The sequence below is a fragment of the Pavona decussata genome, unplaced genomic scaffold (genome assembly GCF_977016875.1).
Source record: "Pavona decussata unplaced genomic scaffold, jaPavDecu1.1 SCAFFOLD_69, whole genome shotgun sequence".
NCBI lineage: Eukaryota > Metazoa > Cnidaria > Anthozoa > Scleractinia > Agariciidae > Pavona > Pavona decussata.
The window spans coordinates 693,184-706,702 of record NW_028145488.1 but is presented as its reverse complement, the minus strand read 5'-3'; the positions used below and the strand labels follow the sequence as shown (position 1 = coordinate 706,702).

Genomic DNA, 13,519 nt, shown 5'->3' with positions numbered 1-13,519 from the left:
TGTTTCCCCTTGCACAATGTTCCAATAGTAATCGGAACCGATGAGAATATCAATTGAGTCGTCATTCGCATTGTCGATATCGTCAGCCAATTCCAAGTGCTGGATATGTGGAAACTTGTCGATGTCCACTTTGTTCGGTATAGCGGAGCAGATAACAGGGAAGCTCAATGCGGAGATTTCTACTTCGTCGCTACAACCAGGTTTGCTGATGCGAATCTTCACTATCTCACATCTTTCTTTGCGGTATTTTTGTTCCCCGAAAGTGTTCAAATGTAGCGTTTCGGTCTTGTGAGACTTCAAATTCAATCGTGACTGCAGATGATGGGTAACATAGGATCGGTGACTTCCATTGTCGAAGAGTATTCTCGCCTTTGTTGTTTTCGTTCCGTCTTGGTTGCTAGCCAAAGCGATAGCAGTTTGCAAAAGCACTTTGCCATTCGGGTTTGCACTCTTACAAGTGGATGTTGTTGCAGTTGTGGTACCATGGACAGTGCTTTCATTTTCCTTGCTCGTTTGATTTCGAAGTCCTTCTTGAGGTGGGCGGTCATAATTGAAGGGACGCGTTGAATTCTGTGTGTTGTAGGCGTGGATGTTGGTGTAAGTGTTTCGTGGACAAATGGACTGGTGATGTCCTCGGGCACATCGCTTGCAAGTCTTGTCGCATTGATCCTGATGGTGTCCCTTCCTCAAATACTTGAAGCATCTCTTATCGCGGGCGAGGATTGACTTACGAGCGCTTATTTCAGTGACATTATCGCACGAGGCGGAGAAATGCTTTTCAGAGCAGTAAACACATGTTGGTGTAAAAGGTGGCGATTGGTTGTCGACAAGAAAGTTTCCAGTTGTGGGGGGTGGCGGAACATTCCTTGGTTTCCAAGAGAAATCTGGTTGCCGTCTAGGTAAAGTTGTTTCGGTCGGTGGGACGGCCTTGATTTTCTCTCTGATCTCTCTCGCTTCGATTTCGTGTTGTAATAGGTCAAGCAACGCTTCGATTTCCCAAATATCTTGACTTGTGTTGCGAGCAACATGAATTCTTATCTCGGGGGAAGTTTCGCCATGATTATCGGAATAAGAAGGCTGCCGTACTGCTGCGATTTAATGCCCAGAGCTTCTAAGCCTCTCACGTTTACGCTAATCTTGTCGCACAAATAACGCAGTTGAGCAGGTTTTTCTGAGGAGCAGACCGAAATCTTCATGAGTTCGTCCATGTGGGCGGCGATTTGTTGCTGCGGTTTCCCGAATCGTTTCGTAAGAATGTCCACAGCCGCTTCGTAGTTATCTTCGGTTATAGGTAGTCCTGCGATGGCTCATGATGCTGATCCTTCGAGTTGAGCGACTAAATAGTTGAATTTCGCGATTTTCGTCCAAGTCGGGTTCGAATGAACGGCGCTTTCGAAGATGTCCCAGAACGATTTGAACTGAGTCACTTCTCCTTTAAATTTCGGTAGGGTTAGCTTTGGTAGTTTCGATATTGCTGAAGGTGGTCCAGTCGTTTGTGAATTTTGAATCGTAGGGACAGTTACAGAGGTGGAAGGAGGTTGATTGGCCGAAGTGCTGTCGTTAGAATTTTGCGATCCAGATGGCTCGAAGGTACTCGTCGATTTTTGGGGCGTTGTCTTCAGTGCAATGTTTGCAATGGCATCCAAGACTCTCATTTTCAAGGATTCGGAGTCGTCAATTTCCTTTTCAATATCTTCCAATTTACAAACGGGTACGATTTTTTCGTCAAGATCAGTTACAACCTTAAACTTTTCCTTTAACATCGTGTCGATTCGCAATAGCCTGTTTCGCGTCTTGTCATCCATTTCGGTATCCATTTCCAAGATAGTTTCGGACTCGGCGATGAGTTTCGTGATCACTCCTTTGTTTGCAGCGCGGATTGCTCGAAATCGGGGTAGCTCCTCAGCCATGATTACGTCGTAGTGTCGTGCCCCACATTGGGCGCCAGTATTTCGTAGAAGGCGGTATACGAGAGCGCAGACAATATTTTGATTTGAGTTCCTTTGATCAACCCTCCGAAAAACATACTAACAAAATTACACAATGGCTTGGTAATTTAAAGCTGAGACGCGACGCTAATGGATTTTAGATTAAATGTCAATCAAATGTCTTTAACAGCGATCCATGATTGATATGTACAGTAATCGAAAAAACAATAAACAAAACTAAGGATATTAAATGTACAAACTTTCCGTCACAGTTATTTTTAGAAGGTATCAGTTTTCCTGCGGATTAAACTACCTTGCACGTTGTGTGGAATCTTTGTGGAGGAAGAGAACATGATTTTTTGTAAATTTTCACATGGATCAATCAGCATCAAGGAAAAGGAAATTCTTTGAAAGATTCAAATGCGGATCAGCAGAAGAAAGGTTAACTTCATTTTATGGAGAAGGTTTGGAACGTGAGGAAACCGCGTCCGAATGTGAGGAATTTATTTGCCCTTGTGCTTGAAAACATCATTGTTCATTTTTTATTGCTATTTATACTTCAAGTTCTCTTTCAAGCTCTGCTTTGTGTCTGTCTGTAACTTTCATTGTTCCTTTCACACCCTTAATAGTGATGTGGCGTAGTTTTATCATCCAGAACAAAGCAGCTCCACCAAAATGATGTAGGATGATACGGTCTTCATTTGGAAGCCCACAAGCACTGGTTTCGGGCTTGCGAGGCAGGTTCAGGGCAGTTTTATGGCTTACTGCATGCGTGAAATCATATTTTCCTTCATGAATACAACATAGTACTGCCATTTCGTAAGGGCGCGTAATTTGCATGTCAACTATGTTTCCAATAAATTTTTTTTTATCAAGTTTCATTGTCGAGGAAAAGCCTCTTTTTCTTTGACCATGCACGAGTGAGGTTAGCTTTTTTGTCTGTTGCTGATGGACCCGTAGTCAAAAAACTCACTTGTTACCTTATTCAAGACATCTTTGTCTGCCAACACGGCTGCCTTAAAACCCAATCTGGATGGATAGAATGACAAATTTGCAGAAGAATCAAGCTTCTTTTTAATTTCACTGTCAAGTTCCTCTCTCTTAATTTCCAGCTTTCACACAAGTCTTCAACTTCCCGTTCTGCTATGCGTTTTTTCTTTTTTTGCCCCTGGGTTGTTGGCTTGAAAGTCAAAGCCATTGGCTTTAGATTCTTTCCAGTTACTTTACTTGGCCTTTTACTTTTGCTTCCAACATTTTCCAAGATTTCTTCAGAGATGGAGATGCCTTCGGTTTCGCTTTTGCCGTTGCTCTTGCTCTCACTGCTGCGAATTTTCCTCACATGAACTATTATGTACATATACATTCAGAACAGACCTCCATTACCCCTTTTACCACCTGATCACCTGTCCTTTTGTGCAAAAAGTGCCCTGAATACCTCCTTTTTTGGGATTGGCCACCAAAAGTAGGTGTTCTACAAAAAACATAATTTTCACATTGAAGGATGCACTTTGCCTTTTATATAATCTTTCTTTTGAGACTATTTCAAGAATGAAAAATTTATTAAGCTTCAAAGTTGGCATAGGTATAAAATAAAATTTTGTTAGCTGATGTTGAGTCTGCAATGATTGCTTTCCAGTGTAAACAAAAATGGCTAAGACATAGCCCTTGGCAGATCAGCTAGCGTAAACTTTTTATAAACCTTGCAGGTTTCGTCCTTTTCTTTATTTATTTATGTTTGCCACCATACAACACAATATTATTTTGTCTAAAATATTTACAGACAATGTACAGAAGAAATAATATGTTCTATGAGGTTGCTTAGAAGAAGCTTTAGAGCTGGGCTTACTTGAACAGCTAGTATATGAATTGTCTCCGAGAAAAACACCTTAACCAACGTTTCATCAATAGAGCAGAATACAATAAATACAAGAATACAATAAACTAAGAATTTCTTAACCAAATGTTGACATCATCTTGTCATTAAACTTTCATAAAAACTTACACGTGAATCTAAATGGTCATTGAATTAACCAATTATATCCAGAGAAGGTCAGTAAATTATTGCATTGTAATGCATACATTAAAATACTTTAATAACACTACATTTGAATCTAATTGGTTATTGCAGAAAGCCAAAACTTTCCTGGAAAGTGAAATATATGGCTAAAAATCACAAAATTAATAACGCACACATCGTAAACCTTAAGTGAAAAATAGCGGTGTATTTGAACCACAATAAAGTCGAAAATTTCCTAAAAGTTTAATACATTACAGACAATTCTCACTGCAACTGGTGCAATGGATGCTTGATTAAGTAATGGTCCGGCTAACAAGCAGGCAGAAAAACAATAGCCCGCGGCAATAGCGTCAGTTATTCTTATGGTGTTAATTTCTTTAATTAAGTTAAATTTAACCTCTTTCATTGGCTGAAACAGCCATGAGCGCGAAATTTGAATTTCAAAGGGAAAGTTAATCGATTTGCCGTGTAAACAAATGACTTTTTTTTCCTCAAGTAGAATCATAGGTTATTTCAATAACTATAAATGTAAAAATTTTGGAGTTTGTATGCGCCATTTGGCGGAGAATTGAAATTATGGCCGAAATAGCGCAGTAGGATGTCCGACAGCGACTTTTTGATCAAGGAATACCGCACCGGCTGTCATAATTGTGATTGAACAGACTAGTCGCAGCCATGTGGACGTGATCACTTGCTCGATTGTATATTGTTTGGTTCGTCTTTGTATCTTATAATGTTTTCATCAGGGAAAAGACCGCATTCACACCACAACTCAGAGGAAGCTGGGCCATCAGCAAAAACAAGGGCTCCTATTGTAAGTGTTTCTTTTGCTGTAATATTTTGTTTGCAATCAAATTTCGAGTTCGTTGCATGTAGGACAAGTCAAACGCTGCCACGAAATGTTGCTCACCGTCAGCTGTGATTTACGAGTCATTCATTTATGCTCCCCTTTCTTTCACAGAAAACTCGTCTCCTGAAACTTTACGGGAAAAACAACCTATCTAACAACAAGTTGAGGGCCCTGGACTTATTTTCAAAGGGCAAGGATTTTGGCGCAATATCCCGCGAACTGCAAGTTCAAAGGGCTACAGCCGAGGTGTATTCAATTGACGCGTTTGCGGCTGGGAAAGAGATCGACACTGAGCGCTTAGCAGAACTTCTGGGAGTGACCAAGGTCTTGCATTCTCAATTGCAGCAGTTACTACTTACTAAAGACCGCCTCAACCAAGTTAAAGAAGCTATTCCAGGATGCTCATATAATCAAATTCGTTTCGTTTTAGCTTGTTTGATCCGAGATGTTGAGATGTAATGTTAGTACCTACAGTAGTCCTGTGGAGTTTATAGTTCGGCATGTACTCGAGACAGTTTAGTTCCGATTGTAACCATTTTTTTCTTTCCACATTATAGCTTTATACGTGTACCAGAGTTGTATGTAATAAATATTTTGTCACTAACTCCCCGCACCGCTTGCTTGTTTTTGATCTAAATTTAGAATTGTGGGAGGGGGGGGGGGGTGGGTGTGGGCGTCGTTTTTCCCTGTTGCCGATGATTCAGTGTTTTACTTTTGTTTTAGGGGTGGGTATGGCAGAAATGATATGCTTAAGGGATTCAAAATAAACAGGTTTGTATCCAAATAATAGTTGGTTACTTTATTAACCCTTGAAGACAATTATTTCTCAAACGGCGAAAAAATGTAGTTAACCATGACAAAATGGCTCAGTCCTCGTCAGTTATTTACACACAATAAGGGAAAAAACACGGTCAGTGCTTTCATCTTCAATGTTGAAACATTGCTGATTTTTTTCGTTCAAGAACTCCTTGCTCTAAATTTATCACTATGTTTTCACCTAGTTAGAAACACTGCTAGAGAAAATCTTGACCATTTCAAACCACTTCCGTCAAAAATAAGACTTAGACAAAAAACTATTGTTGGTTCAGAGTTCACCAACATAAATCAGTATAAATATGTAAAATTATATATATAATGAAACTTTCACAAAATGGCTCAGTCCTCGTCAGTTATTTACACATAATAAGGGAAAACACACGGTCAATGCTTTCATCCTCAATGTCGAAACATTGCTGAATTTTTTCGTTCAAGAACTCCTTGCTCTAAATTTATCACTATGTTTTCACCAAACACTGCTAGATAAAATCTTGACCTTTTCAAACCACTTCCGTCAAAAATAAGACTTAGACAAAAAACTATTGTTGGTTCAGAGTTCACCAACATAAATCAGTATAAATATGTAAAATTATATCAATACTTGTTCACTGCATAAAATGTCTGCAGCATTAGGAAGCATTGGTTCTACAATAATTCATTTTATGTAACTAGAGTAATAAAAAGCAATATTCTCAGTGGGTTTTCAGCAGTAGATAATCTCAGTCACTGAGCGTATAGTGAGGGGACAGTTCCAATGGAAAGTCATCATTTTATCGATCCAATCTGCAAGTGCCTCTCCACATGGTGCACTTGCAATTAAAGCCCCACTGTCTTTGTGCAAATGAGAATCTACAAAGTACAAATTTCCACTACTCTCACACATGAGGAACATAGTTCTTCCAGAAGTGAAAAACAAGTGGTATGTTCTTTGACCTCTCTGTGATAATGCATTAAGCCACTCTGCGAGTATCCGCTTTGGAGAAACAAATAAATCCTTCTGCTGTCCCAAGCATGCAACACCACAGTCTTCTCCAGCCATATCCACTGCTTCATCTACATCCACATTCACACCTTCATGGTCAAATAGCTCATCGTGCAAGTCATTCCCAGATGTCATTGCCCACTCAAGAACCTCTTTCCACATGTTAGGTAACACCAGCCCTTGTTTTGGTGCAAGGAGACCTTTTGAAGCTACTTGCCCAAAATATAAGCAGATAAACGCACAGGCATTGCTTCCATTCCTACCTCCGATTGTTGATTGGCTAAATTCTTCAGCAAAATACCACTCAATCACCATCTTGTTTAAGTTTGAGACCAAACCATGAACATTGGCTGACAAGATAAGAGGTGGAACGGTGGATGGTACTCTACATGTAGTTGATGATGTGGAATGTGGTACGCTGGCTGATGGTGTAGGAGGTGGTATGCAGGCTGATGGTGTAAGAGGTGGTACGCTGGCTGATGGTGTAGGAGGTGGTACGCTGGCTGATGGTGTAAGAGGTGGTACGCTGGCTGATGGTGTAAGAGGTGAAACACAGGCTGATGGTGTAGGAGGTGGTGGGCTGGCTGATGGTGTAGGAGGTGGTACACTGGCTGATGGTGTAAGAGGTGGTACGCTGGCTGATGGTGTAGGAGGTGGTACGCTGGCTGATGGTGTAGGAGGTGGTACACTGGCTGGTGGTGTAAGAGGTGAAACACAGGCTGATGGTGTAGGAGGTGGTAGGCTGGCTGATGGTGTAGGATGTGGTACACTGGCTGATGGTGTAGGAGGTGGTACACTGGCTGGTGGTGTAAGAGGTGAAACACAGGCTGATGGTGTAGGAGGTGGTAGGCTGGCTGATGGTGTAGGAGGTGGTACACTGGCTGATGGTGTAAGAGGTGAAACACAGGCTGATGGTGTAGGAGGTGGTACACTGGCTGATGGTGTAGGAGGTGGTACACTGGCTGATGGTGTAAGAGGTGAAACACTGACTGATGGTGTAGGAGGTGGTACACTGGCTGATGGTATTACATGTATGGCTGGTGGTACTCTGGGTGTTGCGGGTGACACAGTATGTGTAACACTTGGTGGTCCTGCAGTTGTAGGTACTCTTGCTTGTGCAGATGTTTGTTTGTTTTTACGGTGGTAGCTGCTCCACCACGACTTGATCTGGGTGGCTGAAAGAACCTCCAAACCTGCTTCTTCCATTGCTTTTATGACATCTTTTGGGTCAGCACGAATGCGGTTAATGGCTTGTCTATTATAAAATTCAACCATTATATCTTTCTGTGCTTGGCTGAATGTTGTCCTTTTTCCAGCACCATGTTTCAAAGCATACCCCATTTCCAGGCGTTGAGAGGGATACTGGTCTATCTCCAATGGATGTAGATTCTCAGTGGCTGGTTGTTCAGGTACGTGTTGTATAAATCGCACGGCATAGGCTTCACCACTCGAGCCTGAGAAAGGAGAGAGACATCTTGGTTCAGGAGCTGGTTCAACATCTGCCACCGCGGCCCCAGTTGCACCCGCAATTGGAACCTGACGCCCAGAGAGTTGAGAAAGCTGAACCTTGGACTTGCTGATGGTTTGCCCAATGCCTGCCAAGGATCTCAATATTATACCACCACTGAAATCACCTTTGACCGGAAATGTAAAATTCCCATACAGGGAAATGTCTTTCAGGGTTCCAACTTTCTTAGCCTTGGAGCGATCAATAATCAACTTCTTACAAGATGCATTCTTCATTGTCTGCAAGAACAAATGTTTCAAAATATTATTATAACCATCATTTGCCCACACGATAGTTGAAACTGTTGCCGAACCTTACATGTAATAGATGTAATGAAATATTATTAGTGTCTGTAGTGTATACGTTGTAGGTTAAAATTAATCCCAGGTTAAAATGATTTCCAGTTGGGTTGATTTGTATTTTCCTTTGTTTAAGATTAGGGTAATTTACATCTGCAACAAAGGAAAATGTAAATCAATCTAGCTTGCAATTATTTTAACCTGGGATTCATTTTAACCTACAACATATACATGTAATCATGACAATGTTTCCTTTGTTTTACATGTCACTGAATTTTATAATTATTATTTCCTTACAATATATTATTGTAACTGTTATAAAAAAAAATAGGCAGTTTTAGGTATCCTGTCAAAAAATTCATAGTCAAACAACTTGTTTTCTAACAGGAGATGTCATAAAACTACTTAGTTACATGTATCAAATCAGCACTTCTTCAGGTGCCTTTTGACCAAATGTGTGAGCCTTGTTTCATTATTATTACCGTGTAAACTGACAATATTATAAATTAAATTTCAAGTCACTTACTGCAGGGAAGTTTTCAAAACATCCCCTCTATTAACTAAGATTCAAACAATTACCTTTATCAAATCTGCGACTTGCTCCCCACTTTCCAAATCATTTCCCAGCCGTACCCAGCGTACAATCTTATGGCTGATGTGGGCAAAATGCGAATCCAGCCTGGACTTGCCCTCTCCTGCCTCGAAGTTATTGTACTCTTTCAACGTGAAATTGAAAACACTGTTGACCTCAGCCAGGTAGAAAAGAACCCCACTGTTGTGATAGTGGGGTCCATTGTCTAAAACAATGAACAGGGTATATATCAATAAATTAAAATTTCAAAAATGGAATACATGTACAACTTGCTGTGATAGCATTATATATCCATACACTATTACTTTTATTTTGGATATACACATATTTCCTTGAAGATGACTGTCCACTTAGTATACCCAACAGGGTTTCATCTTTTAAATTTTTAAGTATAAGAAATAGCAGTACCATGACAAAATGAATCTTGATTCACCTTTTTAAAGATACATTGACATTTTACTGTACCAAATTTAATCAGGAGGGAAATCAAACCACATGGATATTATAAAACTTTTCCCTTCTCAGATATAATTATTGTAACATTCATGTAACAGAACAGAAAGAATATTGTGAGCATGTCTTTCTTATGTTACCTTTATTACTGCAGCGCTCTCAATCTTAAATCAGCTTTATAACGTAACCTAATGTTGTTGACTTGTACCTTTTCTGCACCAAGGTGTTTAGCTTTTAAGAGCCAATGTCGGAAAATATCAAGAATCTCAAATCAGTTCTAAAAATTCGAATTTTGGCTGATACCACCCAAACATCCCTGTGGGTGAACTATTTCAAGAAATGATATTAAGAAATCCCCAAGCGCTTTACATTTTGAGAATTTTAGAAAAGTTCGAAAATTCGCTAAAAATACATTTTTTTATTCGGGAAATGGGTGCAAATTTCAACAATTTTCATCGACACAGCACAAGCGCGCAAGAGCTCCTATTGACTTGATATTACTCATGTATTTAGCAGACATCCAAAGCTTTAAGACCTCATAAAAAGGTTTGCAAAATAATTATTGCAATATTAGTTTCTGGCTTTTATTGTGTGCACTCTGATTGTGTGTTGTTTTGGCAGTCAAAATAACGCCCAACTTCAACCGTCAAAAGTCGATCCTGGTATGTCACAGATTGAAAAAAATACTATACTAAACGAAAGAACTGTTATTTTATTAATTATACCTGAAGTTTCAGCTCTGCAAATTAAAATGCTTGCGAGTAATAAAATTTTAACTTGAGCCCCCAAGTCGCCGTGCGCGACAAGAACGTGGAATGTAAACAAAGGAAAACATATGCAAATCGAGGAAAAAATCACACGGAAGTTATAACTAGCCCATCAAAGCGCAAAGAATTGGTGGAAATTATGTTATCTAAACAAGTATTGCTACCTGGGAAGCCAATAAAGCGCAATTGTTCGTCGAATAATCTCAAACAAGGCAATATCCTAAAACAAAGTAATTAAAAAACAGCGATTGGCTTTTTTGCACGGTCACGAAATCTGGTCGGGTGAATTCCCGGTTCTGAAGTAACAGGCGTTCGGTCTATCAGTCATTTCAACTTCAAAACCCCATCGGCAAACTATGTTTATTTTTTTATTTTATTAGCTTCGGCAACAGATGATAAATTTACTTAGATAAAAATGAACTATGAAATGAAAGTCAAAATTGTTGTAAATGACCTCTCAACAAAATGGAATGACAGCGGCTATGAAGACCACAAACAAAACGAACTGTAATAATTGTATCCCAAATAAAATAAACAATAATTGTTTGTGCTCAAAGCCAAAAAGCATCAAGATGTACGTATATCAAAGCAAACATTTACAATAATGATGAACACACCTTCCAGGCAGGGTCTTCTACAGACGTCCATCTCCTCCAAGCCGGCTTTGAGATACTCTTACGAAAGAATTGGTTTTCGATGTTCGTCCAGAATTTTTAGAAACTAATACCCACCACCCAGTCACAGTCTTAGCAAGTGTTCATCATCTTTCTCGTGATGTAAGGCGTAGGTAGCTTACCTGAATAAAACGACTTAAAAACTAGCGAGTAACTGAAATTGTATCATATCAGGCCGTACAAAGGTTTCGGCGCCAAATGTTGGTTCTTTAATTTGGTGTCAAGTAACATGTATAGTCAGTGATTTGAATAAATTACCCTGCAGCTCCACCTAATTCTGTACAGTATTTCGAAATCCAAACAAACTTCATTGCATAAGCGACACATGGTATAATCTACAGCGTTTATAACGCTGTGTGTGGAAAGAAAAAATATTGTGAGGTTTTTGGACTCTTGTTGATGGAAATTTTAAATGCGATGTTAGCTAGGAATATCCTGGTCAATACGAATGTATACCTCTTCTTAAATGTGAACGAGACATCTGGAAATGTATGGCCCTAGTGAAGATCCACCGTTGGAAAGTGAAATGAAACTGCTACTAGCTCGTGCAGGTAAACGACATTTGGTTTAATTTTTACTTTGTTTTTAATCTTGTTGCGTGATTCTTTCGTGACAGTACTATAACGAAGGGTTTTTTTTTTAATCAGGATTTTTTTCGACGGATGTGTCTCATGAACTCATAACCTTATGTCTCCGTCATCGGGTGGAATATGGTGTAAGATGGAGAACAGGGAAAATTATGTGTTCGGTTCCAAGTCCAAAAATCGCACATAAGCCAGCAAAAGTGAAAGGAACACTCAGAATAAACAGTCGACTATCTTCACTTATTTTGAAGGAAACAGGCCAGCTAATTGCTGTTGGATCGCGTAAGTGATTTTTACGTAATGTCTAGTAATTTTTACTGAAGTTCTCATGAGAGATCGATAGAACGGCTCTGGTAGCGTGTCTGGATGTAATCACAACGGCATCGCCAATCAGCGACACAGCGAAGATCCAAAATGTCAGTAAACTCAACAACAAGTTGAGTTTACAGAAGGTGGTATCAAAGCATGGAGGGCATATGACATTTGCAGAGGAAAAGAAATCAAGGCTGATACCTTGACAACAGGTAACGTTCAGTTTTTTGTTGTTGTTGTTGTTGTTGTTGTTTGCATTTGGGGCCCTCGACTATTGTACATTTTCATTAAAAAAAATTAAGGATGGCTCAGAAAACCCCTACGTAATCGGAAAGATCAACTCAAAACTAATAAGAGCAACGGAAAAAATAATAACAAAATTTAGCAATATACAAAGCTCTTTTAAAACTAGAACAGAATACACTGAATGTATTCGTTAACCCATCGTTTTGACACTTATAAATTTGCCTAATTACAGAATCCGAAAACAGGTGGTTAGAATCTGCATTTTCTTCGGGGTAATTCAAGTCTCTCGGCCATAAAGACAAAAAGCATGTTGACAACGACGAGTTTCCTAAAACAGAAGAGAGTTCCAGTGACATTCAGGAGAGTTAGACCAAGCATGGTGTATACATTTGCCCGGAGAGTGGATGTACAAGGGTTTTCCAGAGACATTCGGCATTGACGAAACATCTATTCTCTGAGAAATGCATACGGTCCCTGGAAAAACACACTCTTATTGGTCTTGCCCAGCTTGGCTATCAGCAGGTTTTAGAAGAGGGCGTCGGTGTTGTGCCAACCTTAAGAACCAGCGGTGTTGCAAGCAGACAATCCAGAGGACGTTTAACAGAGGGATGGGGGCTGCGACCAGCTAAGAAGGCGTATCGTTTTAGTGAAAAGCAGAAGGCCTACCTCACTGATAAATTCAACATTGGTCAGTCCACTAGACGGAAAGTCGACGCAAGTCTTGTAGCACTTGATACGAGAAGTTCCCATAGTTCGAATGGCGAGCGGCTTTTTAAATCAACTGAGTTGCTGGCCTCTCAGCAGATATCTTCATATTTCTCCCGCCTTTCTGCGACAACTCGCCGGCAGACCCATGAAGTCGACCTTGCAGCTATTGAAGAAGAAATAAACTTTTCTACGGCCAGAGATGAAGTGATGGCTACTGTCACCCTCCAGCATCCAATAATGTTTGACCAATACAACATCTGTGTCATGGCAGAAAAAGACACATTGAGGGGTTGAAGGTTTCGTTGCTTCAGGTGATTGCTAAGGCCTCAATCTCGACATCCCTAATCTACCAATTCGCCGCAAAGCCCCATACCTGAAGTTGCTTAAAGAAGCCATTGATTGCAGTGATTGCAGTTACCAAAGCCAAGAAATTAACTACTGAAGAGGTGACTCTAGCAAGTCCGGTTCCTTAACATCGAGAAGGAGACCTCCTTTTTTACTTCCACCAATCTGTCTGTCATTTCTTTAACTAATATTTTATGTAAGTAAAGACAAATAAGTGGAGATCTAAGCCCCAGTTTTCGCCGTTCTCTCGGGTTCGATCTTGTCCTTCCCCGAGAAGGGGAGGAGCGCGGGCTCATTTTCTAAACAGCTTCTGGTAATTAAGCCTACGAAAGTCTCAAATACTTCAGTTGTAAGGGACGGACCATAACGAAAGTTATGGTGGGTGGGAATTTAAGAGCGGCATAAGTGTTTTCGCTAACATGTCCCTTTAGGCCAATGC

General features: G+C 40.1%; 2 protein-coding genes and 1 long non-coding RNA gene across 4 annotated transcripts in view; 2 read left to right on the top strand and 1 right to left on the bottom strand.

Annotated features, from left to right (window-relative positions):
- The window catches only part of LOC146477661 (uncharacterized), a 72,119-nt gene that overhangs the window by 23,790 nt on the left and 34,810 nt on the right, over window positions 1-13,519 (top strand). The gene's annotated exons all lie outside the window — the stretch shown is intronic.
- Window positions 3,743-5,378, top strand: LOC146477663 (uncharacterized). The gene is made up of 2 exons (XM_085113114.1): window positions 3,743-4,759; window positions 4,907-5,378. The coding sequence occupies exons 1-2, from the start codon at window positions 4,679-4,681 to the stop codon at window positions 5,252-5,254; spliced, it is 429 nt and encodes a 142-aa protein (XP_084969240.1). The 5' UTR covers window positions 3,743-4,678; the 3' UTR covers window positions 5,255-5,378.
- LOC146477662 (uncharacterized) overlaps window positions 5,574-13,519 on the bottom strand; it is a 41,205-nt gene continuing 33,259 nt past the window's right edge. Inside the window, exons 4-5 of the mRNA XM_085113021.1 lie at window positions 8,979-9,196; window positions 5,574-8,339 (exon numbers count right to left, since the gene is read on the bottom strand). Coding sequence (XP_084969147.1) covers window positions 6,315-8,339; window positions 8,979-9,196 — 2,243 coding nt within the window. The 3' untranslated portion in view covers window positions 5,574-6,314. The remainder of the gene's footprint in view (window positions 8,340-8,978; window positions 9,197-13,519) is intronic.